This window comes from Pleurodeles waltl, chromosome 8, assembly GCF_031143425.1.
Source record: "Pleurodeles waltl isolate 20211129_DDA chromosome 8, aPleWal1.hap1.20221129, whole genome shotgun sequence".
In the NCBI taxonomy this organism is placed as follows: Eukaryota; Metazoa; Chordata; class Amphibia; order Caudata; family Salamandridae; genus Pleurodeles; species Pleurodeles waltl.
This window is the reverse complement of record NC_090447.1, coordinates 1,014,756,286-1,014,775,804: the sequence shown is the minus strand read 5'-3', so window position 1 is coordinate 1,014,775,804 and position 19,519 is coordinate 1,014,756,286. Positions and strand designations below refer to the sequence as shown.

At 37.7% G+C, this 19,519-nt stretch overlaps 1 protein-coding gene across 4 annotated transcripts in view; it reads right to left on the bottom strand.

Moving 5' to 3' along the window:
• DACH1 (dachshund family transcription factor 1) overlaps window positions 1–19,519 on the bottom strand; it is a 519,370-nt gene that overhangs the window by 39,365 nt on the left and 460,486 nt on the right. For all 4 annotated transcript variants that reach the window (XM_069205293.1, XM_069205292.1, XM_069205291.1 and 1 more), the window contains 3 exons: window positions 14,409–14,560; window positions 7,143–7,290; window positions 172–315 (listed from right to left, as the gene is read on the bottom strand). In XM_069205293.1, coding sequence (XP_069061394.1) covers window positions 172–315; window positions 7,143–7,290; window positions 14,409–14,560 — 444 coding nt within the window. The remainder of the gene's footprint in view (window positions 1–171; window positions 316–7,142; window positions 7,291–14,408; window positions 14,561–19,519) is intronic.

The window sequence follows — 19,519 nt, the reverse complement described above, 5'->3', positions numbered from 1 at the left end:
AGGAAAGGAATCGACACCATAAACGTAGAAGAATATTTTCATTTTTAGTTTGTTAAATAATTGCAAAAGCAAAGCTACCATTGTTGCAACATTAGGCCATGCTGCGTTTGAGAGCCCTTTTGAATGGCGGCCTGGGGTCTGAACGTACAGTTTTTTGCTCTGAGGTCTTACCGTTAAGGACCCGGAGACCATCTGGTGATGCTGCCTGGCTGAGTGCCTGTTCTGCCTGTTCCCTTCTCTTGGTCTCAAACTCCAGTGCTTCTTGCAATTTCCTTTTGGCTTTCTTTTCTTTCTTTAACCTTTTTTGAATTATTGCTAAAAGAAAATAAATGTAGGATTAGCGCTTTTCATTGACAATATCATGAATGTGCTTAGATACAGATTAACCATCTGTTTTAAGTGTTACGTAAGCAAATAATCATTTACATGATGTAGTGGCAGTCTTGCAGCTAATTGGAGACGTGACCCCAGGGTGTAGGGGGTGTAAACTTCCAGAGCAGTGGAAAAACAAGAACCCAAAACCTGCATCAAGACGTATAACAGTTCAAAGTGACCAAGTAACTGGAACAATGAGAACGATCTAGAGTGTCTGCCATTATGGGTGACATGAGAAAAGTACATAATGAACAGAGAAATAGGAAAAGCATACCTATGAAAGTATGAAGGGCATACGCTAGGATGGCCTTTAGTAAACCGAGCAACGGTTCCGAACCATTTGTCAATCATATAATTTCAAGCTGCTAAGAGTATAAACAGTCTTTTAAATAAAAGTAAATGTTGGTAACTTACGAGGGGAATCGTCCAAAATACAAAGTATGAAAAGTGTAACTAAATACCCCGTCATGAAATATTCAGAAAGCAGTCTTTCTTTTACAATTGGAAAACATTTTAATTTCTAGCTGCAAACCACCTAAATTACGTTTTGCATCAAAATGCTGATTATATGCTACATACAATTAAAAGTTAATTTACACTGCAGCAAAAGTAAATGACTAGAGAACGTATAGAAAGCAGTTGATACAAAATGCATATGTAATCATAACCAGTAATGTGACTGTGTCAGGCCAAACTAAAGCTTAGAGTGTGACTTACCTTTGACACAGGAAATAGAATTTTAACAATCTAATGATTAAATGAACGTCATTTACCAAACTGCAAACATGACATATTTATCAAGTGTGTTACTTATGTTGTTTGATATGGGCAGGCGAATGGCCAATGTCTATGAGAAATCTGTGGTAGAATTTCTCGTTTACTGCAAATTATTAATAAGAACAGTAGAGCTACGTGCTTCATATTAACCTATAAGTCAGAAACTGTGGAACAGAGGAGGTCAGCATTTTTTTAAAATTCTCAATAGATTGCAATTAATGAGGGTTATATGGCTGCCTAAACATAAACAATTACTGGAAAGCCAATAGCCTTGGCATTTTTTATTTCTTTTTTGCAAACACATCCAATATGCATTAAAGAGTTAAAGTAATAAAAGGTAATTATGCAGAAATGCCTAAAGATGGTGAATGTTTGCAAACAAAAGTAAATAAAAAATAGCCCATCCCAAAAATAGCACATCGCAAAAATAAACAAATCAAACTAAATCAGGAATAAAAAAGAAGATTGTCTACCAGCCCTAGTACTAATGTCGACTACTTGCTGTGTGAATGTGCACATGTGCAAGAGCAAATGTTGTAACTCATAGTCAAAAGAGCAAATGGCTAAAGTGAGGTGTGACCCTTTGCCCCAGGTTGCAGTCTGAAGTGGGTACACTTGAACAGGTCAATGGGTGAAGAGGGCTACCAAAAATCCCCTCTATGTATACATATCTGTAGGCATTTTTGTAATGATTTGTTGGAAATACACGAGGCTGGCAAGAAAGCTAAAAATTAATTTAGGTCGGACTTAAAAATGCACTGCTACTCCAGTTTACCCAATGCCCAATCAGCTACTCAAAGCACAGACTAATTATCTATTACCAATCTACTTGTGAAGTAATTGTCTCTAGTTCAGGTGGTGGGTACAATCATATGTACAGCACTGATCACATACACAATACTTTTCTGCGGTTGGTCACAGCTTACAGTAATGTTAAAGAACACTCTCTGTGTTCATGACATTTCTGAGTCAGGGCACTTAAATAGTATTGTCAAAAGCTTCAATGGCAAACAGTACACCTTTGAAGACAAAAGGGCCTGATTTAGATTGACGTACGGGTTACTCCATCACAACGGTGACTGGTATCACATCCGCCAAAATCTAAATCCCATTATTTTCTAATGCAAATATCTAAATCAGGCCCAATGTGTTAGCTATTATGATGCTACTTTGGAATAACTACAGTTTGTGGGAGCATAGACACTCACTTACAGGAGGAGGGCTTTACAAGCAAACTCTGGTTGTATCTGTTTTATTTATTTTCAATGGTACTAGAGCCCACCTCTTAGGGACCTGTTACAGATGTCCCTGAAATAAATCAGAGTTTTCAATGTTACCGATGTAGTGGGTTATTTTCATTCAACTACCAGGCCATTAACAGTTTATAAATCTGTAATGGGGAATAACATGCAACATTGCAAATACTGCACTAATATCTGCATATTTTAATAAAATTCAGGCAGGTTTCCTAGGCATTTTTTGAATTACTTTCAGCAGAAGGCTGTGTGACTGGGATTACTGATCCACTTGGAAACTCGTTTTGACTGAATTTATACATCATTTTAGATTTACCTTCAGTTCAATTGCAGTCGTGCTAGGATGGAAAATAGGCCCAGTGCACAAAAATAAAAGAGACACCCATTAGTGAATTAATTAACTAAAAATGTTGTCCATGGTTATGGACTGGAGCAGGTTTGAAACCGCCCTTAGTTTGACTAGCTGATTTTGTAAAATACATCCCTCTCGCTCCCACAAACTCTTCTGTTTTTTGGCTCCTTTTATCACTGACTGACACTTCCTGAGATAGAAGTCAGATATTCAACAGCCTAGCACACTTTACCTTTATAGATCAAAGGTATGTGTTGGTTTTTACACTGGGTCCACAAATGTATCATCGTCATCATTATGTTTGTTATAGCCCATCAGTAACATGTATAACCCCAAAACTGAACATATTTAACCGAAGAGCTGCTTAATGTCTATTTTCTTGCATGAGCAAGATGTTCTAGATGTTTTAAAACTCACTGTCCAGTAAGAAAGAAATATGTCTTTCTCAGGTAGGAGTTATCAATTATGTCACAATTAATCCCAGTTTACAAAATAATGATGCAGCAGAAACTTGGGTGTTACTTTTGATGTCACAATATTAATCTGTATGTGACAAGTTTGACATTTTATTGTGTGAATCTCTAGCAAGCTAACTATAAAGTAGAGCAATAAAAGCATATATTAAGGTGCATTCACTGTAAACTAGTGACTTAATGTGATGTGGTTTAGTCATTTTAATTTAGGTATAGTCATTTATTTTGATTTCATATGCTTCTTCATGATGTTAAGAAATAGTTTTCATAGGAACAATAAAAAAATTCTAAAAGAAAATATTTTAAATGATGTAGGCTAATGTCAAAAATGTAGTTCCAATCATATATACTGAAACACATTAAAAAGTTATTTTACTTTTGCAAATAACTGTAGTATGAATTATTTACAAGATTTATTAATGATGACATTGCAATTATACCGTTATATGTTTTTTACTTAATACAAATCAATGTACCATTTTAATTTTACTTTAGTTAGCCTAAGTGAGGCCTGAAAGGTGCTGTTTCATAGAATGTGGGAGAAACTGTTTTTCATTCTTGCTACATGTCTTTTCTTTCAGACTTCGTTCCAATAGAATTTTAGTTTGGAAATAGAAGTTCTATTGTTTTACTCATAGAGAGCCAGAGAACTTAACCTTGAAACTGGTACATGGAGAAACTGAAAACATGGACATTATAAATTGTTCAAAGTCGTACAGGAGAGCAAAGATGGATACCTTCTGATGATGGCCCTGGGAACCTGACTTGATGGTGCAGATGCCATTGTATGATGTTTTATGATTGGACAATCAAACCTTTTGACTCATATTGTGTGATCTATGGACAAATCATCGTTCACTTTGGATTTTAATTTACCATTACCCTGTTGGGTTTGGGAGAGATCTCATTTGGACTTGGGGAGGTAAAGCCCTCTCTGCCCTTGCTCTTCACCTTCCTAATGAATGTTGAGAGTAGACATAGATTTTTCTTTTGCCCCAAGAGAAGAGTCTTAATCAGGCTTCTGAAATGCTAACACCTTCCCTTCTTACTTAATTTTGGCCAACTTTAGTTAGTTTTATTCTGCCCCAGATGTAATTTTTCCATATCCTTTTTGTCCTATATTTCTCTTTACTTTTTGTCTCCATGTTTTGTAGCCCAGCACAGGAGAAATTGGAAACTTTTGGAACTTCAAGGGATTCCCAGTGCCTAGATACCTAATTAGATGAGAGAGATCTATGCAACTTCTTAGACAAAATGATAAACGTTTATTTTCCGAGCATGATGTTCTGGTGCATTTGTTCTGTATATCACTGATAGAATGTTTAGTTTGTTGGCTGTTAATTAATCTTCGGTTAAGCTTTGGATGTTCTAATGTCTAGGGCATCTGATGGGAATTTTATATCCTTATAGTCTTGTTTTGAGCATTTTTTTTATATTAACCTGAGTCTGAGCTTGTAATAAAATCCTTTAACTTTATTTCCGATTTGGGTTTTCCTTTTTTAGCCACATTGTTCATGGTAAATTAATATTGATTTGATTGAGATGATGATTTTTCTTTTACCCCCTTAACTAGTGTGAAAAGATCTGTCAACTTCATTTAGAGCATTACGGAAATGCTCCAGCACTAATTAGAATTATTTGTGACTATCTTAAAGGTTTAAGAACATTTTTTTTTATTAATGAATGAAGAAATTCTGTGTTAGGAAGGTGTAAATGACTGTTAATCTAAACATGAAAACATTATGGGAGTTTCTGCTAAAATTGGAATTACAAGCTATGGGGTATTACTGAAAGCATTAATACTGCATTTAATATTGAGGACAAATCCATCAGGTCACGCCTGGTGACGCATGCCCCAGGGTAAAGGGCTCGAAGTTGGGAATTTCATTGAGGAATCTGTGAGTTAACCCTGATTCTCCCATGTTATTTCCCAGACCAGACATTTACCTTGTAATAGCCCTTAAAACATGCATTCATAATGTTCGGCATTGATAGTTCTAGTTGCAGCATTACCACATTTGTTTCACAGGCTACTCTTAACAAAGGTGTACAAGTGCCAAAGGTTCAGAGCTCACTGCTCAATGACTTAATGTAACTGCAAATGTCCACAGTTTAATATTTTTAAAAAGGAAACGCAGTCAAGTTACAATTCTCATTTTATCCTCGTTGATTAGGTATATGGGATAAATAACCCATGCCGTACATTATAAGAATATTGCAAGGCACCGAGGATTACCTTGACCATTTACTCCTTATATTACATGGTCACAGTATCATATATGCCATAAACCACTTAAATCCTTGCTGCATAGCTCTTTGATATGAAAGAAAGAGCTTGTTTGTAATCATGAAAAATCGAATTTCTTATGCAAAATTAAACACATTAAAATGTTGTTATATATTTGCTACAAATGTTGTTAGAATCAGTTAAGAATGTCAGTTTGTTTTTAAAAGGCTCAGTATTTTGGAATGTGTAGAAACATGTGGAAAGATTATAACTTTTCTAAAATTATCTGAGGATTGCAAATAAGATACATGTTTCCATAAATATCTCCATACTGCTTGTTAATACACAGAAAAACAGAAAAAGGAAGAAAAGGCATGGTTCATTCCTGCTTTAAACAGCTGCTTTAATTATGCTAAGGACCAGATCTCCCTTTCTCCTCTGTGGCTGGCTGTGGCAGGCATTGTGACATCAGAGCTCAACTGTAATAAGTTGAAATCAGCACCACTGGAATTATGCAATTGTGCGGCTGTTGTGTTTTTTGCATAGGTATAGTTTTGCAGCATTCACCACATAATCCATCATTTGCTGTATAATCTGCAGATTGTAACAAAAAAATTGTTGCTAGCTCAAACTGTTAAAACGTTACTAGAAACTCAACAACATGTGTTGCCATGAAAGGCTCTTTTCAAAGGTTGACAGTTCACCTTTCTGTTGTTTATTGCTACATATGCGTGTTAAACTGGTACTCATGAGGTGCAACCGATGCCCAGACACTGTTAACAAGTTTAAAAATAACAAAATAATTAAGCCATACTATCATAAAAAATGCTGCATTATGCTGCATAATTTGTTTTTTCTTGCCGCATAAATTACTCAACCCTGACGCGTATGTTGTGCCTCCTTTGCTGCATAATTCCATTGGCACTCATAATAGTTGAGTTTGATGTAAATTCTTTACAATCGGTGACTTGGTGCATCACAAGGCACCGATTATAAAGAAACTCGAAACAGGGTTTAATAGTGGGATTGAAGAATCCCACATATTATAAGGCTACGCTAAGAGATACCTTAGAACTGACACACATTGTTCTGTTTCTTTACTAACCAATGCATCACTCACAGTACAACATAGAGCAAAGACACAAGATTTACTCTTTCCCCAAAAACAATGACTGTAATGCTTCTATAAATGTGTAAACCATATGCCACATTTGTAGAATCATGGGAGATATAACAATTTAGCCTTCTGTAAGCGTTACACAGCAATTTTTTTGTCTTTGATTTGAGAGTAATATACTTTGCTAATGTTTGGCTATGGAACAACATTGACTCACGTCCTGTGTAAAGGCTTACCTGAAGAGTCAAAAGCAACACAACTAGAAATCAATAAAAGTGTGAGAAGATTGATACAATTTAAATACCTATTGCTCACATCACTTCAGTAATTGAAGCACTCGTCCTTGTACAAAATTTCACTAAAGAAAGGATGTGGTGTCGTGAATGTCTGAAAAATCAGCTTTACCTTAAATATCAAAACCCACTCTGCATTCTCCTGAGTAATTTGAAACATAATCATTGGATCTCACAGCTTACTGATTTTCCATTTGAATGTTTTGTGCACTTTAGTACAATAGATGTTCCCTGTGCATATGAAGCCATATCTGTGTACACAAGACACCTACCTCTGTTTTTCTGTTCTACTGCAAGCTGCTTCTCAAGTGTTTCCCTCAGCTCCCGCTCCCTGAACAGCTCCATCTTCAGCTCTGTTTTCTCCATCTGCACCTGTTTTTCTTGTGCTCTGGCATTGTCAATAGCAACCTTTAAAAGACCCTATTAATGTGAAGCAACATTTTAGAAAACGAATACATGTTTTACTCATTTCCTCATAAGATGTTATAAATTGAAACATGATAATCATATCTGGCCTTTATGAAGACATCACAGGATGATGTTAAACTTGTTAGGTCCTTTATGTAGTATAGAATACACTTCAATAAATATCAATAGAAAACCATTATTAGTTCTAATGGAGGAGTTTACATGGGCATGAGTGTCTTCCAATACACTGTCTTTAGAATATAGGGCTCCATGCTGAGTTGCCTGTCATTGTAAAGAAGTCAAGCAGCATTGTCAGTAATAGAGTATACTGTTAAAATGTTGTTGTCCTATTGACTGAGCAATTGAGGCATCACCCTGCTAATACAAACCTACAACAAATATTCTTAAGTGTCTTCAGGGTAGATTGTTCTGGTTGACACATTGTAAATACTTAGTTTTATTTACAAAAGTTCAACAGTGATTTTGTTATACTTTTTCACTTCTATTGCTTTGTAATAGCATCTATGGAGGCCATCTGAGCAACATTGATCTTAGCAAGCAATGCTGCAGCTGTATGAACTGCCTTTTTGCATTGCAACAAAGCCATTATGCTGGGTTGTTCTCTGACCATCGTCCTCTTATCTGCATAGCCAAGTGCAAGAACCTGTCACTGCAATTACAAACTGTGTGCAGTTTGTTAGACTAAAGCCCTCATTATGAACTGGATTTTAATACTGATAAGAGCAGAAACAGGAGTTTTGGTCTACTTTAGTATCAAGAGTTCTGTCTTACTGCAGTAATTTGACATTGGTTTCCAGAGCCAAATAGTCCAAGCCAAACCTGGAGTATGTGTCTGTAGAGAAGCACCCAAAATGATGTCTCAACATGCAGAAGCTGGTGCAGCAAAAACAATTTCCATGTGTTATTCCCCATTCCATGTGGGTCCTAAAGTGAGATTATTTGTAAACCGCCAGCAATATTGCAACTATAATGCGCCAATATAAATAATGCCGGTGCAGTAATAATGGCCCTCAAGTACCTCAGGCCTTATGATTGGCCCTGAGAGCGCACTTAGCAATCATTTGGCAAGCTTTAAATATGTCCGCTTAAGGAAGTGCATTCACAATGTACAAACAGCAGAAGGGAACAGAGAAGTAGACATCTATGGACTGCTTCTAGTTTACATTTATTACCCTAGACAAGCAAAAGCTATTCATATGTTTACAACTGCTCCAGCTGTAACTGATATATGCAGCATATCCTGCTTCTTGCAGAGAGGTGGGCATTTATGGTCATATATCCTAGTGTGGTACAGTGACACTATAAAACTTTTCTCGTATATTTGGGTATTAGAAAATTGCAATCAGGTCTGTACACGCAAATTTGGACTGTGCTTTGTTCTTTCAGATATCTATTGCCACAACCACCTCTTACACATCTTCATGCCGCTGTCTATCATTTACATTACCAAGTAAGAGTTATCGATGTACTCAAATTATAGAGAGATAAAATAGAGCATAGACATGCACCAAGAAGTGAATGGCATTTCATGCCATCACAATACAAAGACCAATCAGTCAACTCAATTCCTTAGTTGAGCATAGTTCAATTGCTTCGGAATGCTAGTGACAGATACACCCATTGTACAGGGAATTGTGCAACATAACTCTGCTTTAAAAAAGCTTGAAACTGCACACACACACTCTAATACCTGGCCATAAACAGCAGCTTACAGAATAGGAATATAATCGAGTTAGTTTTTCAATGGAGGATAGAATAAGGATAAACACAGAAGGTTGTTTTCATATAGTACATTTGCTTGCCTTCATTCAGCGGTCATACAGTATTTATTGGTCTTGGATGACAAGAGGTGTGTAAACGGAAGCCAGGTATAACTGAGTTAATTATTAGAAACAACTTTCCAATAATCAAAATGTAATGACAAATGAAGATCCGATGTAATTGTCACTGGGAGTTGTTTTGTATAACCGGCTGTTCCAAAGAGCAACAGCCCAATTTGTCCCAGGGATATTTTAGATGAACTTTCCACCCCAATGAATTTTTGAAATATGGTGATAAATATTTAGACCAACATTGTCATTTATATTTCTTGAGAGGTCATAGGTTTTAAAAGTTGTTTTGAAAGATCACTTATGAAATATTCAAATACATGTAATATTATTTGCGTTGCCAAGTATGTAACCTCCACAGTAATATTGGTGGAGTCTCGCCTTAAATACTTTGGGCATATGGTGGCAAAAACGAGAACTTATTATGTACAATTTACATAAAAATCGTGGTTTTAAATCTTGCTCCTTCCAAGCCCTCAGGCATAATGCATGATCGCGGATCTCCTTCAAAGAACCAAGTTGGGAAAATGAGAACTTTCACACATCAAAATATACCCTATGCCACACAGCAGAACTCTCCTTTAAGCCGGACATTGTTACAGGCATAAACATTAGAGCTACCGTCAAACTTTCAGAGAAGCTCAGAGAGCATTCTTCTTTCTTAGATTAGACTTATTGTACTGGCTCAGCTTTCAGACAGTGTTAACAGTGACTACTACATGTACTGGGCTTGCTCTGTGTGTCAGTAAATGCATGCATGTGGGAATTGTGTGAATGTGGGATTAACATTTTACCCTATTGCCTGTGCTCTCACTATTGAGTGTTTTTGGTGCAAATCGACAGTCTACTACTCAGGCTGCACCTCTTTTGTGTGTGAGGGAAGCATGCACTGCTGTTGGAGCATGTCCTTAATAATAGCATGAGGTGTGCACTGTTACACGCAGTACTTGTGCACTGAGATCCTTATGTACTGCTACTTCTAAGATTGTACTAGTGAGAGTCAGTGAAGCGTAATGACACTTCAACTCTAAACAAAAACAACACTGCTTGGTTCGCAAAAGTGTTTTTAACATGACACTTTTAAATACTGCCTGGAAATTTCGAAAGTTTTACCTAGTTTGATCTGGAAGTCCATCAACTGAGATATTTCATGCTGTGCATGCATTCTCTTTTAACTCAACAGTGTAACCAAATGTAGTTACAATACATTAGGCAGAAAAATGCATGGTATGCATCAGTATTACTAGGTCTTCACTAAGCCAAACATCTTACTTACAGATTTTATCACGTTAAGCATTCTTAGTCAAGCCCTGGAAGAGCACAATTTCTAGGCGACCTAAAGTATACAGTTGATACGATCCATAGTAGTTAACAATAAGCATTACTGCAAAGTCAAGTGCCTTCTTTCCTGATTTCAGCAATGCTCATGTTCATGTTCCTTCCTCATCAGGAACAAACAATTAGTAACAAATGAAAGAGATCATTACATCAAGTGCCCTTTTAGATCACCCCAATTAAAACTTTAGTTCAGCTGTGTTTTAATTCTAAGATGTGAAATTCTAATTTTCTGCTCTGATTGCTCTCGTTGACTTAGCTTTGAAAAATGTAGGCTCAGTGCAATGTCTAGAGCTTATTTAGCAAGATGCCAGTGTTGGCACCACTTAATGTGTTGATTGGTTGTATTATCAGAAGCTGTTTAAAATAAATTACTATTGAACTTGTGTTGTGCTTGCTTGAGAAAACACAATATTTAGTGTTCTTTGACTTTCAAACACTCATCATGCATAAATAGTGAAAATAATTGTTGAAGCTGTATTGCTTTCAGCAAGTTTATGTTAATTGGCTTAGTCTGTGGTGATTTTTTTTATTTTTTATGAGTGAGTGATTTGTGGCGCTCAATACATAACTCAGACTTACTTAACAACGTCACTGTATGTTTTGCCTATTCTAAAATAGGTTTGATGTCACTTAGTATGTTTTCAAATGCAAGTGGTTTGATTAGCTAAGTAATTCGAAATGATAAACATTTAATTAATTAAAAAGCGAAAAACATATATGCTGTAATGATTATATAATACAGTTCCAAGATTTGCAATATTCTCCTAATATACTCTATAGAATGGAGTCTGTAAACCCTTCAAAGTAAAAAAAAAAATGCAATACTTGTCAAGTGCATTCTATAATACGTAAAATGTCCTGTGGAAAGCAGAGGGTCCATAGACCATCCAAAGACTCCCCCCAAGTATGTACAGTCTCCGGTACGGGAGGCTGCCTAATGCAAGATATATAACACTTCTTTGGAAATCTATGGTGGCACCCCCATGCTGTGGTCTTTAGTAAGATCTGTTGACACACCTAGCTGGATGGGGATTAGACTGTCCTATTCAGGGAGCATTGCTAATAAGGGAGTACAGGCACAGCCACAGGCAGTGTGCGACTGTGCTCCACTGAGCAGGCTGTTTTGATAGTGCTGATAATTAGACTGTTTAGGTAGTAAAATTAATGGCAGCTCTTACTGAAATATTTCTTTAATGAAAGCACCAACACAAAAATTCTATTTATCTTTTGAAAAAACAGCCATTTATTTCTATCAGCTTTGGAGAATTAATTTTAGCACATGTTTGCAGGATTAGAGGTGATAACGCTCAATGAATTATCATAAGTATCTCTATATTGAATGGTCCTCGGTGATATTTGCCCCATAATAAGGTCTAATTTGAAACGTTTACTCGATTAATAAAATTGAGTCTCTTTCCATGAATTGGTGAAAGTTGTCATACAACCAATCAAACCAGAGATTAGAGAGGATTACAAAGTCATCTTATAAAGATGTAGACTCTACAGAGAAACCCCTATTCTGTATGTGGACTGCCTTGAAAAACATGAATGTTTCCATCGCTGCTTTTGAACACTGGATTTTCTCAATCAATCACAATTACTAAAACACCTGCGCCAAATAGTTTATATTTGTCACATGATGCATTGATTTTATTTTTCAATGTCATCTGAAAAAGGCTTCGCTAATTGCTCTGAAAAATAGCAACATCAAGCAAAAGTTGACAGTAGAGATGTAAACTACAGGAATTACTCCGACCAGATAAAATTATGCTAGGCTGCAGACTTTATTCATAGAAAGAATTTGGAAGCAAACGGAGAAGTAAAACTGTGATTTCAGTCCTTTTCTCAAGAAATAATAACCATTAAGCATTAGGCAAGGTTATCAAATTGAGGCCTAAGTATGGCCCTAATCTATACCTGTAGAAAGCTGAAGATGTGGGCCACGCACCTGTTTTCATCAACCTTATTCAGTGCATAGTGCATATACTAATGAGGAATGAACTGTAGCATAATAACACTTGATTTCTCACAGTGTAAAAGCATGATGTAAATAATACTTCTTTGAGGACAATATGTTATTTTTTATGCAACAAGCTCTTGATATTTCCTCAGCAGGTTTTTCTACAATTGATATTTGCTAGGTTAGTTTATGGAACTTGGCCCTGACTCACAAAGAATTGCAATATCTTACTCTTGTAGCACTTAAGAACTTTGAAACTAACCCAGAAGTAAAACAGGAGTATTTCTAAAACTTATAAGTAAGCCAGAAGTACTACAACAACAAGTGATGCCTACTCATGCAACAATACTTGTGTTCAGGATTCTGTTGTTTAAGCAGGTAGTTTCTTACAATGTGAACTTTAATATATTTGTGCAGAAAATAAAGAGCTTACAATACGAAACAGGGATAAAAATTTATTATCTAAAAAACATCTATTACCTCTGTGATCAATACATAATTAATCACACGTCTATCAGTAAACCTATTGAACAATTCCTGGTTGCTAATGTCAGATGTGAAACACAATGCTGACTTACTAGAAGAAAACAATGACAACATTTGATACCACTGCTTTATCTCAATATTTCAATATTTCCTAAAAATGGAAGCTAGTAGTCAAATGTAATTAGTTCTATGATTTAACACAATCTAAATACATTAAGACATGATTTCCAAACCTGATGCATTTTAATAAGTAGAGTGTAATCTCTCCCTTTTTCTCACTGATGTACTAATCGAGATAGGGTTATAGAGTACATAGGAAGTTTATCGGTGCCTATCCTACTATATAGTAATGTTCATTACAAACTATTTGAAGTTAATACAAAGTGAGATTAAAGTGAACATGTATGGTCACCTTACCTACTGCTTTAGTGACAAAGGATAAAAAAACAGTGCAACAAAATGATAGTAATAGCCCCTAAACCTGATGAAGCAAAGAATAAACTGCTCAATATAGCAGTAATGTAAGGGTACGTGTACCACAAAGCTAATAGTTTTGCTTATAGTTACTCCTCCCAGGTATTCGACAATTCAAAATAGAACTGTTATGACATGTATGTATACCATTAAGTTAAATAATGGAAACTGAAAAGCAATGGATCCATTATGTTCCTACAAACTATGCAGATATGCAACATTTACAATGAAATTAGAACTGTTATTTTGCTTCTATTTTTATTCGAATAATGTTCCTGCATCCCATTAATACGTGGACTCTGCAAGCATCCATAAAATAAATGGATACAAGGGGTGACAATTAGCGAAGGACCTGCTGATAATGCTATTATCTTCCATCTGTGAGCAAGCAAGAGTTGATTTCTCATTACCTAAATATTGTTCTCATGCTATGCTACACTTTGCCCACATGTAGCTAAGTGTTCATGTCATTGTACTATGGCTGTGGACTTTTCCTTCCAAAACATTCTATATTGTATAACATGGATTTTATCTTTAATGTTTGATATCAGTAACTGCACTCTGAGGCGAGCATTATTCTGTGAACCTGAATGCATAAGAATGTTCATAAATGAATAATTTTTTTCAATCCATTTCCATGGCACATATATTTTTTCCTTCTTCAAAGCTAACAGTTCTATATAATTTATTTCTGACAAGCAAAATTGTAGTCTGTGTATTGTGTATGTATTGTAGAGGAATTTTAATATTTAGATGGAGTAAATAAATCTAGGTACTGATCAAACGCATTAGTAAAATATGAACTAAAGTAAGCCAATGCCACTTTAATCAAACTCTTTATTGTCATTTTAAAAACATCTGGCTTTGATTGATCAAGCTTTCCTCCTCAGAAAGTGGTGTGTTGCTTATTGTACTTTAACAATCTGCATTAGTTGTAGAGCTGCTGAAATGAAAGCTTCTAGTAATTTAGAGAAATCAGTGACTTGGTGTTTGTGCACTTGACAGGCTCTGTGACAGCCTACCTGGATGTTAGTCAGCAGCGTCTCTATAGATGACAGTCCATCTGGGAATAGAAAAGGAGATGGAAAGCCAGGAGGTAACTGTTGCCCGTGCCCGGTTATGGAAAGTTTGTCAAAGCAGTCTCTTGCGGTTGGCGTAGAGAGCGGGGTCTCATCTGTATGTGATTGAAACAAAAATATAGAACAAGTTACGCTTGTCTGTTTTTATTAGACCTCAGTAATGGCTTCCCTAGTGGTTTCCAGAACATTTATTGCAAATTGGTTCCCGCTATCAAGAGAAAATGCTTTCTGCTGAATTTTCTTTAATGAAAAAGCTGTGGAGATACAACAAGATAACATTAATGAGTAACTTTATAAGCCTTTTAAATGCAGTCTCTAATGAGACTGAGTTTACAGTGCCATTGAATCTTTCTAAAAACAAATATTATCTCACATATACTTGTGATAATATATTCAAGTGGGTTTTATGGGTGCCTTGCCAATTATCTTATTTGCGTTTGTAGTCTGCTAGTTTCAGGTTGAAAAGATAGTATTTTCTATCACTAGCAATCATTTTCATATTTGACTGAATGTTCGAATAAGGCTTATAAAGTTCTCAAAATAGTACACATATTATAGAACATTCCATGCAAATAATTGTCAAGACATTTTCACATCTGTAAGTCAGTCCTAAGAACTCTCATCCAGGCGTCTTGGTGTAACCAATGACCTAGTTTACCTATCTGCTCACTTCTGATACAATTGGGACTTATTCCAGTTCCTGTGTAACCCTTTTTGACATGGAGTCCTTAAATGGAATTTATTTTTACACACACATAGTGCTATTATCTTCCATTGGCTACGACAGTACCCCATAAACTATATTTGAGGTATCCCTTTGATGCAGCAGCACAATCTATGAACTACTAGACTGAGATATTAGGTCTCGTGAGCCAACCCAATATGGTTTCAATGGCATAATACAGATCTACATTTTTAAAATGTCATAATTTACAATTTATAATTTGTGTGTCTCAAAGCAGCAATGTGCATGCCTAAATACAGTATATGTTTGTGTACTGTACATATTGTATGCACAGAGAGTAACACAAACAGTTTCAATGTAGGAGTGATAATGTAGAATTCCTAGAAGCATGTCAAACTAATGGCTACAGTTGTGCACTTCAAATAAGATTACGACTAACATGTACCTTAGATATAATAATGGGTTTACTAGACATATTTGGATTCCAGCTTCACAACAAAGTAAAGGCCAAAGAAAGGATGCCATGTATGGAAGGAAAGGTCTTTGTTATGCAGTACAAATCTAGTGTGTGTTGTGCAAGCCAGTCTAAAGTGTACTAGTGTGTGGGATAGCAGAACAGTGCTGTCCTGCTGTCTCCCTTTCATGAAATACAGCACAGTATATTTGGTTGCTGCTCTACTTTGCATGGTTTGTAAGTAACTCTGTCCCCTACTGCCCAGGTACTATTTGAACTTTCTTCCAGGCAATATCTACAGCCTCTGTCTTGGCATCGTGGGTGAAAAACAAATCTCAACTCTGGTATGGTGGAAATGTTTGAAGCAACATGAAGCATTTTCCAATGGATGCAGTCCACATATTGGCATATTATGCAAACAGAAACAATTTCCTGGATAGTGCCTGAGAAGGAATATAGAGGATATTGATAATTAATCATGGTTGTCCCATGTGCCTTTCTAGTTTGGTCAGCAAATCCCATACACTGAGCATGGAAAAGGGTAAGAGGTGTGTATTTTCAACCATACAGGAGGTTCTCGAATTCAGCCACCCTTCTGATCCTACCTCTGGATTTCCCTGTGGTTCCCAGAGTGTGCTTTATAAATTGAAGTATCATATCAGGAGAGGTATTGGTGGGAGACTAACTGGTTATTGGGCATTAACATAGATTTAGGGCCCCATTACGGCTTTGGCGGTCTTTTAAGCAGTCCTGTTTTGACTTCTGCCCATGGACTCCGTCGGCCTGGCTGACAGAGTTGAAGAGGTGGTTCCACCACCAGCACCACTACGCCAACAAGACTCCGCCAGTTGTATCATGAGCTGTAATACGGCACAGCAGTGTCCTGAAGGCAGTGCATTGCCAGCAGTGAAAGAGCTAGGACCCATCCCCTCCCGGATGACCTACCCTTGGGAAAAGGTAAGTGATCGTCCGACAGGGGGGGACCTTCTGTGTGTGCGTGTATAGTAGTATGAATGCATGGTGGGTGTGGGGGGTGTCTGTGTGTGTGAGTGTGTGAGTGCATGTATGCAGATGGGCAGGGGGATTGTGTATGAGTGTGTGTATGCAGGGGCAGTAGTATGAGTGCGAGTATGCGGATGGGGAGGGGGTGGTATATGCCTGAGTGTATGCAGAGGGGGTGCAGCCTGAGTGCATTTATGTGGATGGGGAGGGAGTGGTGTATGCATTTGTGTATGCCTAGGGGGTGTAGTATGAGTGCGTGCATGCATATGGGGGGTGGTGTATGTGTGCTTGTATTTGGAGAGGGTGTAGTATGAGTGCATGTATGTGGAGGGGGAAGCAGGTAGTGAATGCATGTGTGTAGGTGGAGGAGGGAGGGGTGGTGAATGCATGCATGGATGCAAGTGAATGTGAATGTTTGTATTCATGTGTGCTCGTGAATGGGGGTGTTTGTGTGCATGTATGTATTTGCATAAGTGTGCCTGAGTGCGTGTAAGTGCATGAATGCGTGTTTCAGTGTGCATGTTTGAGCGTGTGCCTTAGAGTTAATCGGGCTGTATGCAGCAAGTGTGTAAGTGAGTGGGGTGCATGTTTGTAAGAGTGTGGACATGTGTGGGTGCATGTTTGTGGGTGTGTGGACGTGTGGGGGTGTGACTCCCAGTGACAGAAAAAAAGGGTGCATTACAGCCAGGCATTTCATGGTGGTGCAACCGCCGCGAAAAGCCTAGCGGTATGCTGCCTTCTAATCCGGCCGGCAGTCTGAGCCCTGCAGCCAGCCCAGAGTAGCTCACCGCCAGCCGCATCTGTGTGACCGTACCAGCGGGCCTGGTGGTGTTGTGGTGGTTTGGCTTTGGCCTTAAGACCGCCACACATGTAATAAGGGTGATAATGTTGGTTTGAAAATAGAAAGCTGTCAAGAAGGATTAGTCTCTTCCTTAATACTCTTTGTGAGGCTGAAGAAAGGGGATGGCATATTCATTACAGACTTCCCTGTATATTGGTCATGCAAATACATGCTCATGTGAGAAATATTCATTGAGAAAAAAGCTGTGCATCTGGTCGTCTTCGCTGTCACTTTCATGCATATGGAATTGCCCTCAGTAAAGAAACAGATACGTAAAATGAGACATACAGTGGTGTAACAAAGGCCCCCGCAGCCACTGTAGTGTGGGTGGCCCGCGAGCTCCATGGGGCCCCTGTGCACGGGTGGAAGGCCCCTAGCTGTGTACAGGGAGGAGGGGCCCCCTCAAGGTACTTTGCAGGGGTGCCCCCTCAAGTTTTGTTACCCCACTGAAATCATACATGTATGGGCCACAGATTTCATACAAGGTTTTCTTCTTTATTGTGATAAAACAGTGCTGATTATTTTGTTTCTATCTCTGGCCAGAGTTGCTGCATTAAAGCAATGGCCGAGTTGACACCATGAAAACAGGAAGAGTAATGCATGTTTAAAAAACAATATACTGGACCGTGAGGTGCACTTTCGATATTACATGTAATTTCAGGGCAGCTGTGGATTTTTGAAATACAAGGTTTCAGCAACAGGCAGAAAAAGTAGGCCATGATTCACTTGGAGGACACTTTTATATATAATCTATCATTTTTAAGTGTTGAATAGGAATTGACACCTCAATCTACCACCTTTTAATTTACAAAATGGCTCTCAGGTTTGCTTCGACCTCATAAAATTGCTGGGTCACAAAATAAGCTCAGTTTCTATTATATAAGTATAAATAAGATCGCTTAGCTCTGTTGTTTTCATGAGTGCTTGGCAATCGCAAGCTAGTTCTGCAAAAAAATCAAGGTGTATGGCATGTGGTTCAATTCAAAGCTAACGAAAGCCTTAATAGCAGTACGTGTAAAAATACACACCCACAATTTGTGGCATATTGTTTTCCAAAGTGAATCTCCATTGAGCATAAACCATTGGCATTGTAACAGTATTGTAAAAATTGATCGCCACAGGTCATTCAAATCAAAGTAGCTGAAAGTATATGTTGGATATGGCCCTTACTGTAGGGTCACCACCTAAGTTTGTCCTTTCTTCCTCCTGGTTTTCTGACTCATTATAGTTGACTTGTAGGATTCTGGCCACTTTACCGCTGCTAAAAACTGCTAAAGTGCAGGTGCTCTGTACTCTAAACATGGTACCATTGGTTCTCCACAATTAGAATATTTAATTTACTTGTAAGTCCCTAGTAAAGTGCACAATGTGTGCCCAGGGCCTGTAAATTAAATGCTACTGGAGGGCCTGCAACGCTGATTGTGTCTCCCGCTCCAGTAGCCCTTCGAACATGTTTCAGGCCTGCCACTGCAGAGCCTGTGTGTGCAGTTGTAAACTGCCATTTTGACCTGCTAAGTAAACCTTCCTTTTTATTAATTGTACGTCACCCCTAAGGTTAGCCCTTGTTAGCCCCAAGCATAGGGTGCAGTGTATTTAAAATGTTTAACATGCACTTTTAATTTTAACATGTCCAGATAGTGAAAATACCTTAATTAATTCAAGGTCCCATAGGATAACATTGGGATTACCTTCAAACATCTTTTAAGTCTAATTTCCATATGACAAAAGATAGAAATATGGAGTATGGTGTCCCTGGACTCACAAATTTAAATCACACCTTACGGTGAAATTGGATTTTAACTTTTAGGTCTTAAAAAGCTACTTTTAGAAAGTTGGCATTTTCTTACTTTAACCATTCTGTACCTCTGCCTGTCTCTGAATACACATCTGGGGTAGATGGCAGCTGGACTCCCTCTAGACAATCACACGATGGAAGCTTAGGTGTGACTTAATGGGCCTGAATGGCCCATTAACTGGCTTGATGAGGGAAGGCGGATCTTAGCACTGCCTCACTTACACCGGAATAGGGCTGTGCCTCTCTCCACAAAAGGGACTGCAGAACCCCCTGTGGA